The 21,858-nt window shown below is 38.2% G+C and overlaps 1 protein-coding gene across 6 annotated transcripts in view; it reads left to right on the top strand.

The window, feature by feature from the left end:
* The window catches only part of LOC108712900 (probable phospholipid-transporting ATPase IM), a 123,632-nt gene that overhangs the window by 79,386 nt on the left and 22,388 nt on the right, over window positions 1-21,858 (top strand). For all 6 annotated transcript variants that reach the window (XM_018255405.2, XM_041588282.1, XM_018255406.2 and 3 more), the window contains 5 exons: window positions 9,192-9,350; window positions 10,385-10,473; window positions 10,704-10,900; window positions 19,796-20,004; window positions 20,584-20,627. In XM_018255405.2, the coding sequence (XP_018110894.1) occupies window positions 9,192-9,350; window positions 10,385-10,473; window positions 10,704-10,900; window positions 19,796-20,004; window positions 20,584-20,627 (698 nt within the window). The remainder of the gene's footprint in view (window positions 1-9,191; window positions 9,351-10,384; window positions 10,474-10,703; window positions 10,901-19,795; window positions 20,005-20,583; window positions 20,628-21,858) is intronic.

Below are 21,858 nucleotides of genomic sequence, written 5' to 3' on the forward strand. Positions count from 1 at the left end.
CAAATTATTTAAGTGTTTTTGGACTATAATAAAAATGTAATGATGTGATAGTGAGGCACACACACCACATACATGTGTCAACAATGCAGGCAAAACAGCTGATTGAATGTGTTTTAATCCGGTTGTTTTATAATTACTTATATTAGATATAGTCTAGGCCTTAATTATTATACCTTTTATTGTTAAGGATGGACTTGTATCTAATAAAGATGTTTTTTTTTTTAATCTGACAGAGGAAATAAATCTTGTGTAAACTTTAACCTATCTCTTAGCTCCAAAGTAGTAAACTCAAATATAATTGGAGATGCAAAAGAACACTCCTCTTTAATTCCAAATCGTGCTGCATCCGTCATCTTTATATTACCTTTGCTTGTATATATAACATCACAGTCAGACATTAGAAGGGTGGGTACAGTGTCATTTAGGTGTTAGGAGATTTTCACTGCTGAACTTGGAGGACTGGGGAAACTTAATGGTGTTGCTTTCATAATACATCCCTCTAATTGTCGAAGTTTCTTGCCTGCTTTAGCCTTTATTAATATACTAAAGTGTACTGGGAGTTGTTGAAGTTTCTTGCCTGCTTTAGCCTTTATTAATATACTAAAGTGTACTGGGAGTTGTAGTCCAGCTACATGTGTCTGAATCAGCACTGATGTGGAATGTTTAATAATTTAGGTTTCTATTACATTTATTTGGTGAATGATAAGTCATAAGTATAGCTGAGTTACTTCTATATTAACATATATACAAATGTCACTGTGTCTATATCAAATTGCTTTGTTATGATTTAAAGTAAATATTTTCACTATGGAATATAGATAGACTTCAAGGTATCACAATCGTAATTTGTTAGGCGTAATGATTTCATGTATCTAACAGCAGTTCTTTTAGCACTCTTAATCCAAAGCATGGGGCTTTTTTTTTTTTTTTTTTTTTTTTTAAGATTTGTTTCATTTAGAGTTGAAAGTCCATTGCAATCTGTTTAGCACCCTGTATGCAACCAATTTTGAAGTTAGCAGACCTAGACCCAGCTTGTACCAAGTCAGAACTGTATGCAGGCTAAATTCTCCAACAGGATCAGACCCTGTCTTTCACCACTGTTGCCATGTCACACTTTTTTAAGCTCCTTTTGGCTACAGCAACATATATTTTATGCAGCTCAAGTGTGCATTTTGGGCTGAAAACCATCTTTACATGATGCAGCTCTTGCCATTAAAGGAGAAGGAAAGGCTAAAATTAAGTAAGCTTTATCAGAAAGGTCTATATAAATACACCACTAAACCCTCAAAGTAATGCTGCTCTAAGTCCTCTATCAAAAGAAACACCACATTTCTTTGCTTTTATTCTGTACACATGGGCTTCTGTATCAGACTTCCTGTTTTCAGCATAAATCTCCAGGGCAGGGCTTGAGCATGCTCAGTTTGCTCCTCTCCCTCTCCCTGCTGTAAGTGAGCAGGGAGAGACTCAGCCACGAAGTGATGTCACACCAAGCTTGTATGGCCGCTTCTATCCTAAACAAACAGAGACAGTATCTAGAGCCGTTTATGGTATGGTAAAGCATTTTGCAGAATAAATATAGCGTTCTAGCTTGAACTATTGTGGTTAATCTGTTAGCAATAAACTGTCTTGGGGCTTTCCTTCTCCTTTAAAGCTAATGGCAGCCTGCACTGGTCAGTATAGGGTGATTCTCTGCTGGCTGAGAATATGCACAGTGGGATGGTGGCCTTCCTCAAATAATACAATACCATGGCCCAGTGGGTAAATATTTTCTTTGGATTTGTGCTGTGCTTGTTTCATGTTTTATATAATTACAATATTGATGTAGCTCAGTGACCCATATAATCTACACCTCATACCAGCTCAAAGGATCGTTGGGGATTGTACTTAGCCTGTATCTAGAGGCCCAAAGGTTACACGTTATTGCTGGTTTTCAATTAGGGGTGGCAGCAATCAGAAGTTTAGGTGTCAATTTTTTTTGGAAATCTGTAATTGTAAGGCTTTTAAATAATTCTAACATCTGTATGATTTTGGTCAGAGATAGTGGCTAAAAATCTACATACAGAAATAATTATGCTGAGCAAACCGATACATTTTTTTGCATGCATAAGGGCACATCTAGGAAGTAAAAGACGGTATAGGCAGCATTCTGTACTTCAGGGCTCAATATACAATGGGCTTCTTTGATATGCCAAGCTAGGTAGTAAGGTTACTTTAGATTCTTCTAAAAATCTGATCATGTCATAGCAATGGAACCTTGGAAACTATCCAAGCACTGAATTTGCTTGCTCAACTACTAGCATGCTGAAAAGTATGATGATAAGCTATTTATTATGTAAGTCACATTTAGAAAATGCATGCATGGTCATCTATTCAGGCAGCTGTCTAGTTAATGAGTTCAAGAATCGGGATCATTGGAAACCAAATATCTGCATCAGAAATTAAGCTTTCTCAAATGGTCTTGCGCTATTAGAAGAAAAGGAAGACATGTTAAAGTAAATAGTTTATAGAGCTAAAACCCTTTAAAATAAACTGTACTAATTTATTTTTAAATATTTGTGTTAAAACAGTGTTTACTTTAAACTGCCCTTTTATGGTCAATTGAAGTTGAAAGTTTCTCAAGTAAGGCCAGTATTGATCATTTGCCATTATTCTGCTATTTTGTTATGCTAGGGGTAGTTTACCATAAAGTACTATTTGAATCATGTAAAAGCTATATTTTAAAGCAATTTGAGTTTGGTCTTTGTTTTTCTATTCAAGTTAAAGAACCTCTTTTTAAGAGAGAGCAGGCCTGTTGTGTTATGTGTCTGTATGATGTTCTACAATTTCTGAGAAAGAAAGTATTTGTTGCCTTACTACTAAATTGGCTGTCTATCCCTTGCTGCTGTAATGGCTTCCCTAAACAACTTTATAATATGATTATATCTGTGTAGCTCTTGCCAAATTTCAAGTCACACACGTTCTTAATACAAACTAATATAAATTTCCCATGTTTTCCATATTATGTGTCACTGTCATTATTCATAGGCTTGGTGTGAGGGATGCTCCATTTTATAAATGTTGTTTGGCTCTCTGTTCAGTTATTGTTTAGTGCGCAGGCAGTCTTAATTAGAAGTTTGAATTGTCTTGTATTTTGTCTGTTATACTTTCAGTGTGCTAATAAGGCTTCCAATGAGAAATCAGTGGTTTCCTTGCATGATTACAAATTCTCTATATTCTCAAGTGCTCTGCAGAGTTCCTTTTTCCATCTACTTGACTTTCATTTTAAACTTTCATTTTAAAGACATTTATGGAGCTATTTTCCCATATTTTCCAAGTACTTAGCCTGTCTAGCGCTAAATAAGTTGTTCCTTATAGAAAATCTACATTGATTTTTCTGGAGATTCTCTAAACTAGACATAGTGCTAATTTGCCCACTTTATAGGCTGAAAATAAACATGGTTGCTTCCTTCTCTCATCTCACTGTTTATTTTTCAATCTACTGCTGATTACAGCTGCCCATGAATACACAGACTGCTATAGACTACTGTACCCTAGATCATCCCTATACTTTGTTTCTTACCAGAAGATGATTACTCATGATTATATTGGGGTACCTCATATAGAGGGTTACTGCAGTCAAATCAAAACACCTTGAACTGCTGGTCATTTTGCCCAGTTTGGGTTATGGTATGCTGGATTTGTACTAAGATAAAGAGGAATGTTTTTGTTGGCTTTTATAGAGTAAATGCCAAATATAGAATATTACAATTGCCCTAATTTGGTTAAATAAGGTTTGATTAACTGTAGGGAACCTAGATATTTTGACCTGGCCAGTATGTTACAAGAGGGCCCCGAATATTCCTATAGCTACTGTATAAGAAACCAAACAGTTGACCGTAAAGCCTCACCTGAAGTATGCAGTGCAGTTTTGGACTCCAGTCCTTAAAGGAGAAGGAAAGGTTAAAACTAAGTTAGCCTTATCAGAAAGGTCCATCTAAATTTACCAGTAAACCCCCAAAGTAATGCTGCTCTGAGTCCCCTGTCAAAAAAAACACTGCATTTCTTTCCTTCTATTGTGTACACATGGACTTCTGTATCAGACTTCCTGCCTTCAGCTTAAACCTCATTGCCCTGGGCAAGAGCATGCTCAGTTTGCTCCTCTTCCTACCCCCCTCCCTTCTCTACTGTAATCTGAGCCTAGAGCAAGGAGAGACTCGGGCAGGAAGTGATGTCACACCATGTCAATACTGCAGCTCCTATCCTAAACAAACAGTAAGTTTCTAGAGCGTTTTTCTCAGATATGGTAAAACATTCTACAGAATAAATAAAGCATTCCAGCTTGCACTATTGCAGCTAATCTATTGGCAATAAAATGCCTCTGTAGCTTTCCTTCTTTAAAGGAGAAGGAAACCCCCAGGGCGCTAAACCCCTCCCCCCCTCCCCTGTGCTGCCCCCCCTCCCTCCTCCCCCCTGGCCTACCTGTCCCCCTGGGCAAATGCCCCTAACTTTTTACTCACCCCTCTGCGCAGGTCCTGTCCACGGAGTACGCAGTCGCCATCTTCTCCCACGCGCGTCTTCTTCCTGCTCTGATCGGCGTTTTCTGGCGCATGCGCAGTAGGAACAGGTACCGGTACGGCTCTACTGCGCATGCGCCGAATGTCACGAAGTGAAATCGGAAAACTTCGTGACATTCGGCGCATGCGCAGTAGAGCCGCACCGGTACCTGTTCCTACTGCGCATGCGCCAGAAAACGCCGATCAGAGCAGGAAGAAGACGCGCGTGGGAGAAGATGGCGACTGCGTACTCCGTGGACAGGACCTGCGCAGAGGGGTGAGTAAAAAGTTAGGGGCATTTGCCCAGGGGGACAGGTAGGCCAGGGGGGAGGAGGGAGGGGGGCAGCACAGGGGAGGGGGGAGGGGTTTAGCGCCCTGGGGGTTTCCTTCTCCTTTAAGAGGGATATACATAAGCTGGAGAGAGTGCAGAGACGTGCAACTAAACTGTCAAACAAAAAGGTGATCCCTTGTTAAATAAATTTATCCTGCGGTAGAAGCGGAGGTCTGACCTACGTCAGTACAGGTTAATGATTTGAAAAGGAAAAAGTGCAACTAAACTGGTTAGCGGTTAGCATTAAATTATGAGGGTAGACTGTCAAGATTGTTTTCTTTGGGGAAAAAAGGTGCTTGCGAGGGGACATGTTTACACTTTACAAGTACATTAGAGGACATTATAGACAAATAGCATAGGACCTTTTTACCCATAAAGAGAATCACTGTACCAGAGGCCACCCCTTCAGACTAGAAGAAAAGAACTTTCATTTGAAGCAACGTAGGTGGTTCTTCACAGTGAGGACAGTGAAGTTGTGGAATGCACTGCCGGGTGATGTTGTGATGGCTGATTCTGTTAATGCCTTTAAAGGAAAACTATACCCCCCAAACAATGTAGGTCTCTATAAAAAGATATTGCATAAAACAGCTCATATGTAAAACCCTGCTTCATGTAAATAAACCATTTTCATAATAATACACTTTTCTAGTAGTATGTGCCATTGGGTAATCATAAATAGAAAATTGCCATTTTAAAAAATAAGGGCCGCCCCCTGGGATCGTAGGATTCACTGTACTCACAAACATACCAACAAACCATACATGTTAGGTCACATGAGCCAATTAACAGACAGAGTTGTGTCTTTTGCTTCAACACTTCTTCCTGTTACAGTTAGAGTTGAAGTATTTCTGGTCAGGTGATCTCTGAGGCAGCACACAGACCATCACGAAATGGTGGCTCAAGGCAAGAGATGTAAAAGGGCAAGATTTACTTAAATATATATTCCAGTTGGTAAGATTCTTTACTATGCCACTTAATATGATATGAACTATCTGTTGCTTAAGTGTTCATTTTGGGGGTATAGTTTTCCTTTAAAGGAGAATTCAACCGTTTAAAAAAAAAAAAAACCCTACCCCCACCACACGTAGACCCCCCTCCCTCCTCCCCCCAGCCTAACTGCCCCCCAGGGAAATGCCTCATACTTCCACGCAGCCATCTTCTGGGTCTTCGTATCTTCTTCCGGCGCTTCGGCAATTTTCGTGAGTTCGGCACATGCGCAGTTGTCGCAAACCGGCAAATTGCTCCAACTGCGCATGCGCCGTTTCGCCGGTCTCCCACTCAGCTTACCGAAGACCTGGAAGATGGCTGCGTGGAACTGAGATACCTGAATCTGCGCCGAGGGGTAAGTATAAAGTTAGGGGCAGCTATGCTGGGGGAGAGGAGGGAGGGGGGTCTACGTGGAGTGGGGGGTAGGGTTTTTTTGAAAACGGTTGAATTCTCCTTTAAGATTGGCTTGGAGGATTTCTTGGACAGACATCATATCAAAGGCTGTTGTGATACTAGTTAATGTATGAGTATATATAATTTATGTGAGTGTATGGAGGGTGTGTGTATTTAGGAATGCTGGGTTTCATTTGGAGGGGTTGAACTTGATGGATTTTGGCTTTTTTTAACCCATTTTAACTATGTAACTGTAATTAATTACAGTTGGTGTGGTACTCACTTAGACATGAGTATTCCCTGCTTTCTATGCTAATTAAATCAAATTGCTTCTCAGTATAACGTAATTAGTGGTGGGGGTTATACTGGCCCAGGCAACATGATTAATGTTCTGCTATACAATGTTTTGTGACTGAATTGATAACAAAAGTGCTACTTTGTCTAAACTATTGGGATCCTAATGTTGTCTCCATTCTCCCAGTTTGGCTATGAAAACAAACAAAACATAAAAACAAAGTTTTGCTCTGACTAATTATTGCAAATTGTCTTGGTATTCACCCGAATCCTCAATAAAGGGATTAGTGAGTGACTTCCTGCACACCCTTTTGGGCAGCGTTGGACTGGGAGTGGTGTTGGGGCCTACCGGGGCTGCTGCACCCTATGCTACCCATACAGACCCTTGTCTGCTACCCACATGGTCCCCCCATCCGCAATAGAAGTTAGAATAGAAGTTAATTGGTCTTAATAGTAAGACAAACATAGGTATTTGACAGGTGCAGTATCCTCTTGCAACTTTCTGTTGGTGTGCTGTCAGCTTGTGTTCTACAACTAGTGGGCTTTGGACATACTAAGGCTGGGGCTATTCACTAAAAGTCACATTCCTGGTTGCTGTTATAATTTTGAGGGAAAATTATATTTTCACAAACGGACAAATGCAATATTTGTTGAGTGTGAAACTTAAAGGGATACTGTCATGGGGAAAAATTTTTTTTTCAAAATGAATCAGTTAATAGTGCTGCTCCAGCAGAATTCTGCAGTGAAATCCATTTCTCAAAAGAGCAAACTGATTTTTTTTTATATTCAATTTTGAAATCTGACATGGGGCTAGACATTTTGTCAATTTCCCAGCTGCCCCTGGTCATGTGACTTGTGCCTGCACTTTAGGAGAGAAATGCTTTCTGGCAGGCTGCTGTTTTTCCTTCTCAATGTAACTGAATGTGTCTCAGTGGGACATGGGTTTTTACTATTAAGTGCTGTACTTAGATCTACCAGGCAGCTGTTATCTTGTGTTAGGGAGCTGTTATCTGGTTACCTTCCCATTGTTCTTTTGTTTGCCTAATGTGGGGGGGAAAGGGAGGGGGTGATATCACTCCACCTTGCAGTACAGCAGTAAAGAGTGATTGAAGTTTATCAGAGCACAAGTCACATGACTTGGGGCAGCTGGGAAATTGACAAAATGTCTAGCCACATGTCAAATTTCAAAATTGAATATAAAAAAAAATGTTTGCTCTTTTGAGAAATGGATTTCAGTGCAGAATTCTGCTGGAGCAGCACTATTAACTGATTCATTTTGGAAATTTTTTTTCTCCCATGACAGTATCCCTTTAATCAAAGATAGATTTTTTGTTTTTATGCCCAATAGATTTGTTATATAATACTAAAGCAGTTTATGTGGATTCAAATGTTTGGGATTACTTTTGGCTGTTTAGAATAATCACCTTTTTAGTTTTGTAGTAGAAATAGCATGCACACACAGGCATACACACGCATTATATATATATATATATATATATATATAATAGTATATTTGTATGTTTAGAAATTAGTCAAATTCGTGACAATATTCTAAATTTTACAGCCAAGTCACATGCTTGTCACATTCCTGCACCATTTCATCTGCATCACCATTTGTTTATGTTTGGAAAATATGCAGTCTTAAGCTTAAATAAAGTAAATAAAATAAAGGTCAAGAGAAATATGCAGAAACGGGATTATTAAAAAAGCTTATAGAATGAATTAACTGTTTTGAATGTTCTAAGCTTGCTGCAAAAATACTAAGCTATTTTTCTGATATTTATTCTTTTTTATATTTTTTTCTTTTTTATTCATCAAATCTAACTTATCATTGCTTAATGTTTTACATTTTGAAAGAAGTCATTTCTACTGTTACTGTGACTATAATACAAGCCATAGCACCTTATAGATCTACAACTACATAGTAGCTTTTCTTCATACATTTTATTGCTGTAGCATTAAATGTACCTCTTTGGTGGCCTAAGACCATTGGCAAACAGGGAAATTAAAGCTACTCCATGTTTGGTCCTTGCTAGGTAACTAATTTGATTCCCAGTATACAACCGCCTTCCCTTCCACCTTTGTTATGAGTGTCCGTTATCAAGAATCACTAGTGTGCACTAGAAATCTAATTGACTACTAATAATCGAATTTTCTTCATCCTATCACTACCTTCTTGAATAAACAGTTTTTAAACCACTGGTTTTAACCCATCTTTACTTTGCCCAGTGATATACATTAATAAACATGTGTTCTGTACATAGAGTACCTGCTAAGGGACATTCTTATAACAGTTACAGCCATATTGCATTAACTGTTCCAGATACTTAAGTATCGATGGTGCTGTGTTTTAGTAAAGAGTGGATTCTTATAGTTTGGGCAAATTCTAGTACAAAAAAGGCATTTGTTGTTTTAAATGGGACTAATAAACTTCAAAAGATTATAAAGTCGTGTTAAAAAAGTGCAGAGTCTACTGAGCTAAAACAAATGTTTGGTTAGGTAAGCCTAACGTGTTTGTGGGTGTATTTTCTGTTGGCTATTAAAACTGGCAAAATATCAATGACGCATATCTTTTAACTGTAAGCAGAGTTTTTGATTGCTGATTAAATAACCAATCCCAATAAAGTTAATAGTCAGACTTTTATGTTTTACAGGAGAGGTTGCGTGTGAGCCTCCTAACAACAAACTGGATAAATTTACTGGAACTCTGATCTGGAAAGACAACAAATATTCTCTGACTAACGGCAAGATTCTCTTGAGGGGATGTGTACTGAGAAACACAGAATGGTGCTTTGGAATGGTAATCTTTGCAGGTAACCACCACCAAACACAATCCAGAACTTCCCTTTCACGGGCCTTCATTGCAAAGCAGACAAATATGCTAAGTGACGGTGTGCTATACTGCCCCAGTGCAATTACCCATCAATCCACAATTGAGTTTGGTACTAGTTGGAAAATTAAAAGTTCTAAATTGTTTGCTGTTGGTAACTGCTTTTTTTTATTTAAAAAAAAAAAAAAAAGAAATTATCTAAGTACAAATGCTAAAAACTCAATTTATAATGGGGAAAAAAATCTCCAAATTTTCGAGCTCCGAGGCTGCAAAAAGTCTAAATCCTGCCATCTCAGACCTGCTACGGTTGTATATAAGTAAATGGGAGAGGTCCTATCCTATTTGGACAATAATAAAATCTATTTTCATTATACAGATACAATAAATCCAATCCAAACAGTCAAACATTTAACCAGAATAGATGCTCAGTTACATATTGTTGGTGAGGGTGAGTTGTTTAGGTTATAGGGTTTAATGAAAAGGTGGCTTTATGTGATGGTTTGAAAGCCTTGAGGTTCTGAAATTGTCTAGTGGGACGGGAGAGAGTTCCAGAGGATGAGCACAGAATGTGCAGCAGTGAGAAGAAATAATAAGTGAGAAGGTGGTTATGAGCAGCTGAGAGGTTACATCTGGGGTTATGCTTGGTAATTTGAGAGATGATTTATGGTTGTGTCAGTGACCACAAAACATTTTTCCACGTTGCAACCAAGTCTCTCTCTTGTTTTTTTTTTTTTGTTTAGAAAACTCCAGAAATGCTTTGACATGATTCTTTTAAGTAATAGCTTTTGTGGCTCCATACTTAAGGCACCTATTCAGAGGTTTTGATACAGGAATTAATATGAGGGTAGCATCATAATTGGTCTGGGATTGCTTTTGATCAGGAATGTCTAGGCATCTTGTTTAAAAATGTATAAAATGCAGGTTAAAATATCACAAAAAAATAAATAAAATGCATGTAAGACATATAATATGCAGATATTCTTAATATTTCACTGTATAACTATTCTATTTTGGCAGGCCCTGATACAAAATTAATGCAGAACAGTGGTAAAACTAAATTTAAAAGAACCAGCATTGATCGGCTAATGAATACATTAGTGTTATGGGTAAGTTGATGTTCATTAATAAGGAAAAGTGGTGTTGTCATCTTATGTTTCTTGGCATAATGTTATTTTTATAAGAAACTTTTCATGTATGAATAGAAATTATATTTCCGTGTGATGGTGTGCAATTGACCAAGTAAATGCTATTGTCTCAATGGTAAATACTTGGGCTCTTTTTAACGGGGTTAATCACAACTGATACATTTTCTAATTTTGTTTTGTTTGTGTTTCAGATCTTTGGTTTTCTTATTTGTATGGGTATTATCCTAGCAATTGGAAACTCTATATGGGAGCATCAGATTGGCAGTCGTTTTCGAATATATCTGTATTGGGAGGAAGTGGTTAACAGCTCAGTGTTTTCAGGGTTCCTAACTTTCTGGTCGTACATCATCATACTCAATACTGTTGTACCTATTTCTCTTTATGTAAGGTAAGCAGATAGTTAAAAGATATTCTTTACTACCACAAGTCAGTTTAATATAATAATGCAATGATGTTTTTCAGATCTTCTTTGAGCTAAGGTTTAAGTCATTTAATATCTAATTATGGTCTGTAGAGCCTACTTGTTCATTGATTGAAAATGCTGGCTTTGGTTAAAGGAAATCTGAATCACATTTTAATTATGTTTGTATGCAGAATTCATTCATCCCTTTTATTTTAATTATGGCTGTTTGTTGCTGTCTTTGTTTTCTGTGATGTAAGACTGTGCCCAACTGTAGCAGACACAACAGATTATTATTTCTTGGTTTTAGTTTGTAAGAAATATTTTCATTGATTTATTTTGACTATTTTGTTTCCTTTTTGCTTCATTAACCAGCCGACAGGTAAGCAGAGGTGGACATCACTGTCGCTCCTGCACCTGAAATCCCAGGCTTTGCAGACCTAATGTTTAATAGTATAGTTTTCCTTTTCTGCCTTTCTACGGTTCCAGCCACCTTTAGACTTTGTTTCCTACATTGTGCATATATTTTTGTTGCAGATGCCTACCTTTCCTTTAGTTTGATTTTGTTCCTACATGCTGTTCGTTAATATTCTGTTGACTTTACCTAGTTCATTCAGTACTTATATATAATAATTTTTAGGACTCAGTTCAGCCAGGAACTTGAATTCGGGCAAATATTGCTGAAAAAGGCTGGATCCTGATTTCTGTGCATCCCTATCCAGCTTTGTAGTAGCTACCTGTAGGGTGTGGTGCAACTGGGCTAGGTATATGAGCAAGTGGTTCAGCTGGTTTTCACCTGGACAGCTTGGTATTTGGAAGGGATGCCCCAGTGAAAACTGCTTGTCTGGAATTCCAAATTAGGAAATCTGGAGAGGACACTGAAGTTAATGGCATGATCAGACAATCGTTGACTATCACATCATAACCCCACCCCTGACGTTACCAGACCCACCTCCATCATCTGCCCCCTAATGTCACCTGCCCCATGTCAGAATCGATCTACCAAAAAGGTGGCAACCCTGTTATGCTACCCTGTATGTTAATTCAGCAAAATGTGTTACCTAAGCCTTTTAAATATACAGTGTGCATTGTGTTTAAAAAAACAAAAAACCTTGTGAATATCACCTTACCTATACCTATCCTCATTTAAGTTTGTACAGGTATGGGACCTGTTATCTAGAATGCTCAGGACCTGGGATTTTCTGGATAACTGATTTTGCCATAATTTGGATCTTCATACTTTAGGTCGGCTAGAAAATCATGTAAACATTAAAAAAATCAATAGGCTGGTTCTGGTTCAAATAAGGATTCATTATGTCTTTGTGTGGATCATGTACAAGGTACTGTTTTATTATTATAGAGAAAAGGGAAATACAATTTGGATTATTTGGATAAAATGGAGGCTATGGGAACAACCTTTCCGAAATGCTGCATGAGTAGTAACCAGCATTGGTTCAAATTAGCATTGCAAAATTGGGATTTTGTTTTGTACTTTTAATAAAATGAAGGGACAACACCTTTATTATCAAGTATTAACGGATTTAGCTTTTTCATTAGGTGTTTTTTTCCCAAATAAGCCCATTGAAATCCTTACTACTCAAGCTAAATATTTACATTTGATTCCTTAAAACGCTGTTGTCTGTTTGGCTAGTTAATCAGACATGAAGCATGGGTATAACATTTGCCTCCAATTTTATTGGTATTACATTAAAGCAGGGTCACACAGACACAGCACCGAGATTCGAGGGACTCGTTTACAAAGCATTAAATGATCGTTGGTCTAAAGAAGAACACTAACCGCATAAAAACACGAGTAATTCCAAACAGAGCTGTTCAAAAAACATTATCCTAAAGTAAGATTCCATATAACACTCTTTGGTTGTATAAAAAATTGCAGTGTCCTTTAATTTTGAGAGAGGAATTTTCACATGAAAAATAGTCCTTTTCTTTGACTGGGTACTTTGGGCTACAGGATGAAACTGTCTGTGTACAAATTAAACAGGGGATTTTTCAAAACCCTAATAGCATTTAGTTTCCCCATCAAGAAACTCCTTTTCAAGCATGCACATCATTCACAGCATCTTTTAAACACAGACCTCTTTTGTGTATTAGATGTATTTTTACAATGCCAAGTCAAATTCTTTTATGTCACACAATAATATGGCAAGCTTAACTTAAACTGACCAGAAACTTTTAGTTTTATCATACTCTAATAAGGTTTAGCAGCTTGTGCCTCAATATGACTATGCTGTTAGTGTTTGACATCAGGTAGGTGACAGCTTTGTCTTTATCTTTCTCACTGTGGACGACTTCTTTTCACAGCTTGTGAAATGGGGAGCAGATTTCCAGTATGGGATTTCAACCAAAACACACTTCATTCCTTTTCATGTTCTGCCAGCTCTGTTTTTAACAGACTATTATTTTTATTGGCTGCTTTATTTTACATACACCATCTCCAGAACCCTTGGCATAGTCAAGACTGCTTCCACACAGTTGTGATTTTTCAGCACTTAACTTCCCACTTTCATCTTCTGGATAAAACATCTTCTATGGATAAAACCTTTTGGAAGGCCCTGAGGCCTAGTATTGTTGTCTAGTATTGATAGTGTGGTTAGAAGAAATGTATTCAGTGGTGTCTGCTTAACATACTGGGGTATTGGGGTAGAATGTCTAAGGCAATGTTGACACTGTAGAGGGTATTGTCCCTTTCAGATACAGGCATGGGTGGAAGAAAGGGATGTAAGGGGATGACTGAATACATTGCTGACAGACGGACAGTGAACTCTGCTGTGGAATGTACTGTATGTCAGTTGAATCTTACAGGTTTGGAGGCCAAATATTCATGATTAGGATTTAAGTGGCTCTATTGTTGCGTAGGTCCCATTTGCTCAGCTTAGGCACCCTCATCCACTTAAATTCAGTTTTTGTGTTTATGATCTCCTTCATTCCAAAGCTTTCCTCTTCTGATAAAATGGAAGTAACTGTCCCCTCATCCATAAACTACGAGTGGTGGCTGGGATCAATAAAATGCTCCTTTTGTTTTATAAGAGATTACTTTTCCAGGAATGAGTGAATGAATTTTATTGTGGTGAGTTCTAAATGAACACTGATAAATCTGCCCAATATTTTTTTCAAGTTGTTATATTGGTGTGTAGGCAGCCATCTCAGGCCATTTTGCCTGGTCATGTGCTTTCAGAAAGAGCCAGCACTTTAGGTTGGAACAGCTTTCTGGCAGGCTGTTGTTTCTCCTACTCAATGTAAATGAATGTGTCGCTTTGGGACCTGGATTTATACTATTGAGTTCTGTTCTTAGATCGACCAGGCAGCTGTTAACTTGTGTCAGGGAGCTGTGATCTGGTTACCTTCCCATTGTTCTGGTTGGGGGGGGGAAGGGAGTGGGGTGATATCACTCCAACTTGCAGTACAGCAGTAAAGAGTGACTATAGTTTATCAGAGCTCAAGTCACATGACTGGGGGCAGCTGGGAAACTGACAATATGTCTAGCCATGTCAGATTTAAACAAAAACCTGTTTGCTCTTTTGAGAAATGGATTTCAATGCAGAATTCTTCGAAAAAAAAAAAATTCCCATGACCATATCCCTGTAAGGAGTGGCCATCCCAATCCACGGACCATAATCCAATAGAAAACGTGTGGGTGACATCAAAAATGCTGTTTCTAAGGCAAAACCAAGAAATGCAGAAGAACGTTATTCTGAAAAATTTGTTGATATTGGGTTGAATTCATCCGACCCCCGACTTTAACAACGTTAAAGTCGGGGGTCCCTTTATTGACGGTTGGTAGCAGGAGTTTTTCTTGGAATGTGGTGTTCTTCTTCCGCCATGCAAAGTGATTTTTGTTATGACCAAATAACTAAATTTTTGCCTCATCAATCCAAAATGGCAGTGGTTTGCCTAAATGAGCTTTGACTGTTTGTGGCGTGAGTGCAGAAAGGGCTTCTTTCTCGTCACCCTGACATACAGATGTTCTTTTGAAAATTGTGCTGAATTGTAGAACGATGTACAGATACACCATCTGCAGCAAAATGTTCTTGCAGGTCTTTGGAGTTGATCTCTCTCAAAATCCTCCACAGATGCCGCTCCTGTATTTTTCTTGGCCTGCCAGACCTGGGTTTTATAGCAACTGTGCCTGTGGCCTTCCATTTCCTGATAACATTCCTTACAGTTGAAACAGAGAGTTTAAACCTCTGTGATAGCTTTTTGTAGCCTTCTCCTAAACCATGATACTGAACAATCTTTGTTTTCAGATCTCTTGAGAGTTGCTTTGAGGATCCCATGCTCCTATGGAGAGTCAACCAGAAGCACAACTTGCAATTGACCACCTTAAATACCTTTTCTCATGATTGGCTACATCTGCCTATGAAGTTCAAGGCTTAACGAGCTAATCCAACCAATTTGGTGTTGCCAGTAATTAGTATTGAGCAGTTACATGCATTCAAATAAGCAAAATTACAAGTGTACTGCCCTCACAGCACTGTACAGTGTGTGTGCAACCAGACAGTCGGCTAAACAGAATTAACAGAAGAACTCACTTTCTTGTTATACGTATTTACTGGTGGATTTTAACATTCTTATATTTTTTTATAATTGTGAAACTGAAATTCAATACAGATAACAGCGAATCAATATACATTTATGCAGACCAAATGTAAACACGCTTATGCATATAACCATCTTAGTGTAATAATGAACTTACAGACAATTGATGTCCCAGGATTGAGGAAGAAACAGAATCATAAGGAGCAAACATATACAATGAAAGCAGCTCTAGAACGTCCTGGTTTATGTCACTTCCTGCTTACATATTTAATACAGTACCTGTTTTTTTTTTTTTATAGATGCCTCACTGAGAGTGGCCACTAGATGGCAGTGCACCTATCAATAATGTAATTCTGCCAGAATCACTATGAGGGCAGCACAACAAGGGTACCCACATTTTTGCACAGCCAGTTTTTAACATTTCAACTGAATATTGCTTCACTAAAAATCTTTTTTCAGAAAACACCCCAGTACTCGGATGTTCCTGGGAAATGAAAGACATACCACTGTTATCTTTTTTGTTCAAAGTGAAGTAAGTTGTTATGCAGGCTGAGAGGGGTTCCCAAACTTTTTCATATGACTGCATTACAAAATATGTGAAATGAGAAATATTACTTATAGTGCAAGTAATACTATGAATAGTGTAAGGATTCTTATTATAACAAGTCCCTACAGAATCAGAGCATATTTCTAGATCTGTTTAATAGACAATATCAGAGTTGTCGGTTGTTGTCTTTTGCCAAAACAATGAAACCTGGAGATTGTAATTTGGACTTACACCTATTTTATCATCAAATCTACACAAAAAAAGTTGTTTTTTTGCATTCTAATAATTTTTCCCTTTTCTGCTTTATTGGAAAGCAGTTAGCAGCTCTCCAGCAATCATTGGTTGAAAGTACACTATAATTATCCTAAAATTGGCCAAAAAACGGTTCATATAAAAATGCCTGTAATTCAGTTTGGCTTCAGGAGACTCAACTGATTTTCTTTAAGTAAAATAAGAATGTTGTGAAACCTAATTTATAACAAAATATAAAAACCCTAATTTGAAGTCTAGACAACAAATGTTTGCATTCTTCCAAGCCAAGTTTTTCTAGCTTTTGCTGCCTAAAACAGATATCAAGTACATTGTTTTAGTTTTAATTTATCACAAATACATAAGTTATAGTCTGAAGGGGAAACAATAAGCAATAGCTAAGGTCTGGTGGCAAGGATGCACCTGAGGAAGGGGTTTTCCCCCGAAAGCTTGTGTGTGAATTCCGCTGGAACAAAATGTTTTAAAGGCAAAGCCTGAGGTTGTTGTGCTTCATATCCTATTATTCAAGATAAGGAATTTGGCTGACTTGGAGGCAGCTTGGGAGTGGCTACACCCTGAAACAGTAAGTGGTGTGCTGAAGAAAAATTGTTTTTTGGAAGGATGCTACCTTTCCATGAAAGAGAAGGACCTTCCAGAACTGCCAGAATTTTACACTCCACTACACATCAATTTGTTGATAAGTGCTGTGGGATCTGGGGTACGTGTTTATAATTAATTTGTGGTCAGTGTCGGACTGGGACACCAGTGGCCCACCCAAAAAAAAGACCTTAAATTAGGGGCCCACTCTCGGTACTATTATAATTCCTCTCCTCACGCAACCTCTATTCTGCTAGTCTCTTTTCTTTACATACTATAATCTCTTATTCAATCTATTTAGTCTTTGTTCTCATAGAAATAGGTAATGGCCATGAAATATGCCAAATGTTTTGAAGCAGGAGGGCCCACTGACACCTGGGCCCACGGGAGTTTTCCTGGTATCCCTGTGGGCCAGTCCAACACTGTGTGTGGTGGTGATTTTGGCACCCCTAGTAATATGCCTTTTCTTCTCCATTAAAGAAAACACCATCCCTACTGCTAAACATGGAGGAGGCCCAATGACTTTGTGGGGTTGTTTTTCTACCTCTTGAAATGGATGTTATGTGTCTGTACAAAGTGTCATGAAATCAGCATTTCTAGCTAGGCATTTTGGAGCACAATTCTAAGCCCAGTGTCAGAATGGAATAACAATGTTCGGTAATACTAATACTGAAAAAAGAAATTGTGAAAATCTGGTCTTGTCAACTGCTAAATTATTTTGCAGTTCGTCATTTTTATTGCATTTGTGAGTTACTTAAAAAAAAAAAAAAAAAAAAAGGGAATGGTGCCAATATTTTGGCCACAATTGCAATATAAGTGGTAGTATTCAGGCCTGGATTTGTGGCGAGGCCACAAAGGCCTATGCCTAGAACGGCAGAATATTAAGGGCAGCATGCTGCCCAGCCGCCTCCGGGGGAGCATGGCTCCCCAGCACTCCGGTGCAGGCGCGCACGCACGCTCGCACCGGAGGGTGGGGGGTAAGCGGGCGGGCGGCAAGACCGTGCAGCCCCATGGGCGCCTGCCAACTAAATCTGGCACTGGTAGTATTGACGTCCTGAATTGAATGGAAGTTTGTATATACTTCACCTGTATGCACAGGTTTCTTCCAGGTATACCAACTTTGTATTATGTTTAAAAAAATAAATAAAAACAGACGCAGATACCTACATATGGTAGGGACCAACTTTGTGTTATGTTGCGTTATGTTGCAATTGTGGCCACAAGCAAACCTTAGTAGCAGCTCAAGTTCCTTCCCTTGTCTGTCAGCTTCCAGCCCTATCAAACTGTGTCCCTCACACTGTAAATGTTGCTGTGTCCCCATAATTGCCTGTTAAATATCACTCCCTTTACTTTTATTTACAGTTTTATTGTGTATAACAGTTTCCATTAAAGCAATAGCTCTTATATATTCTATGGTGTGGTTCTCCTACTGCCAACAACTCCCTTCAACCTTAGATTGAGCTAATTGTGATTTAATCACAGCTGGAGGCCCGCCTACTTCTGTTCTTTTGTAACTAGGTGGCCCCCCATTGCTTTTAACGGATCCTTTTGAGAGTTGAGAGTATTTGTCTATATGTATTTTGTGGTCACAGCCTCATTGCACCCCCGCATAATGGTTTTAAAAAATTAGTGGTGAGCACAACTTTTCTTTGTTCCTTTTGAGAGTTGAACATGGAGGAGGAACTTCTATCGCAGCGTAATTTTTGTTCTCACCAGGTTATGCTAATGAGAGAGCCAACGCTCTCCTGACTCTTCTAGACATACATATGAAGTCATCTGATTCAGAATTCTTCATCTGGTTTGCTTATTGAAGCACTGGCAATGTTCCCTCTAATCTCTTCTTGGCCATGTGTCCAAAAAATTTCTTTTGAGCGCACTTTTTAAAATCTTCTGCATACTTTTAAAAAACTGGCATGTGCCCATCAAAATGATGTGTTTTGACACAAAATTCTTTGTGCGCATCACAATTTATTGTGTGCGCTGGCCTCAAAACTTGTGTGTGGTCGTCAGGTTCTATGATATCCTACCCTTTATTATTTAAGCCACTGTCCCACCATACTGAGCAATACATTCACCCTTGCTCGAGTTAACCCAAATCTCACCCAAGCTTAATATAAATAATGCAGTGGAGTAACTATAGTGCGCCGGGCCACCCTGCAAAAAAATCTTATGAGGGGCCTGTGCACTCCGTTTCCGATCCTCCCTCCCACTTCTAGTCCCACCTCTTCCCCATCCATGTCCAACCCACCCATTTAACACCCTAACTCCACCCTCGTCCTGCCCCAACTCCGGCAGGGCGTGTCTCGGCTGACTTGCTTCTCCCCTTCTCGCCGGTAAGAGAGAGCGTCTGGCGAGGAGGGTTTTTTATATTCGTTATAGAGGAAGCAGACCCCACAGTCCAGGCCCCCCTGCGACTGCAGGCTCTGCTTCCTCTATAGTTACACCACTGCAATAATGGAGAGGTGTCTTTCCTACTTCTATACTTCATCTTACAGTCTACTAGAAAATAATGTAAACCTTAAATAAACCCAATGGGCTGGTTTTGCAATAAATAAGGATTAATTATATCTTAGTTTGGACAATGCACATGGTACTGTTTTGTTTTATTGAAAAAGGAAATTGTTTTTAAAAATGTGGATTACTTAGATAAAATGGAGTCTATGGGAGACAGGCTTTTCATAATTCGGAGCTGTCTGGGTGAAGGATTTCCGGATAATAGATCCCGTATCTGTACTTGTGTTTTTTAAATGAATTTGTTAAATTATGTATGTGTTTATTTATTTATTTTAAAACATGGTCCTGAGTGCACTCTAAACCCACTGTCTACTAAAGGTTTATAGATTTCAGGGCATAATCTAATATTGTAATAATAATATGGCATATATATGTTTTCTGTTTTATTTGGTTTAATGTCTTTTTTTTTCCTTCCAAAGTGTGGAGGTCATTCGATTGGGGCACAGCTACTTCATTAACTGGGATCGCAAAATGTTTTATTCCAAAAGAGGGACTCCTGCCGAGGCAAGGACCACAACACTTAATGAAGAATTGGGCCAAATAGAATACATATTTTCAGACAAAACAGGAACACTTACTCAAAACATAATGACTTTTAACAAATGCTCAGTGAATGGGAAAGTATATGGTAAGTTGTTTTCTGGCCTAAGTTTAGTATTTGTTCAACCACATTTGACTAACTAAACAATAGCTCAGAACTTTTTCTGTTTAAATTCTTATAAAGGGGTATATACTGTAGAGTGTAGACTGTATTCAACTACACATATTTCATCAATGAAAAGCTAACTATTTCTATACAGGTTACATCAACATTATGGACTCCAGTAGTCATTTTTTCAAACTTGTAAAGGATCACTATAATTCACTTTCTTTTATGCAAATATTTGAGACCACATATGGCCCTTAACATCATATTAAAAATTATAAATATACACACTTCCCAGCTCAGTCTCTGATAGAACATTACCTTTAGAGCAGCACAGCTTTTCACACTCACCTAACATTTAGCCCCAAGTTTCCCATCTAGAACTGCCACATTCATTAGTTATTGGCCAACAACAGCTGTTTGTTTTTAGAACAGAAGCTAAATGTGCTATTTGTTTAGAAGTTAAAAAACAATTTCTCAATAGAAGGTAGTGCAGTGTGCTAGTACATGCTTAATCCACTACAAACCAATAACTATAATTTTTGTTGTTTTGTTTTATAGGAGAACTCCGTGATGAGCTGGGACGTAAATTAGAAATCACAGAGGTATGGTTTGATTTCACTGTAGAATTCAAGACAGCTTTTTATATTATAAAACAAGTTTTACATTTTTCTCTGATCTCAGTACACCATTTCAGTCTATACCAACAAGTTATTTATTTAGAAGGCTAGGAACATTGGGAGTAGCTTCGGGCAAGTATTGCATAATCATGACCGTATAAACGTATCTTTACCTGATACCAGATGGACAGATAACATTTCTGTCTGAGCTACAAGCACAGAGGGTTCAGTTATGTACCTAAGAGCAAGCAGCAGTCCAACACAATATCTATGCTTCTTTCCACTATAAAATATCCATCTTGTTCCTGGGTCCATTTATAAATCCTGCCCATATCCTTTCTGCTTCCTTTAAAGGTAATCCAACAGTATTGTCAGTTATACTTATTCAGCAGGGAAGGTTAATATATGTCACATGCCTACAGTTTCCTGCACTGGAATACATTTTTGCTTTTTTTAATACATGCCTACAGTTGCACCAAAGGTCACTCACTTCTTTTGGAAGTGACTGGATTGTCAGAATAATGTAGGGACAGGTTTAAGGAACAGCTTAAGTGTAAGAGTCTTATGTGCGCTAGGGAAATCCATATACATTAAGCTCAAGAAGTCTTCTAAAAAGTGGAAAGGATATAGGGAGGTTGAGCTCATTTTACTAACATTTCCAATGGTTTCCACATGGTGAACAGTAAAGTAATGCATACCAACATTTTCAAGCTATATTAAGGAAAAAATATACCCCCTTTTCAGTATTTATTCAAAATGGCTTATGCTGAACATACTTTTTGCCTGTTTTAATTAGGCAATATTTATGGTTTTTAGTATTTCTTGCACTAATTGGGTCAAAATCTGAACTTTAATAAATTTAGATTCTACTTCCTGGTCCAATCAAGCACAAATAAAACAAAAGCTACAGTACACTAAGAAACCCAAGTCTAATGAGCTACTCTATATCAGTTGGGGAAAGGAGGCTTTTATTTATATAAAGGGCTTCCCAGTGTACTGCTGATTTGTTTTGATTGTGCTTACTGAGAGCAGGAAGTAGAATGTAAAACAAGATCAAAAATTGTCCTATTTATTGAGCTCAAAGAGAGTATGTTGACTCGTTAAATGAAATTGCAAAATGAAAACTGAAAAAAAAATATCTGTTGAATAAGAGATTTATATACTGGATCAGGTAGGGTATCTTAAAGTGGACCCGTCATCCAGACATAAAAATCTG

The sequence above is a fragment of the Xenopus laevis genome, chromosome 3S, assembly GCF_017654675.1.
Source record: "Xenopus laevis strain J_2021 chromosome 3S, Xenopus_laevis_v10.1, whole genome shotgun sequence".
Classification (NCBI taxonomy): Eukaryota; Metazoa; Chordata; class Amphibia; order Anura; family Pipidae; genus Xenopus; species Xenopus laevis.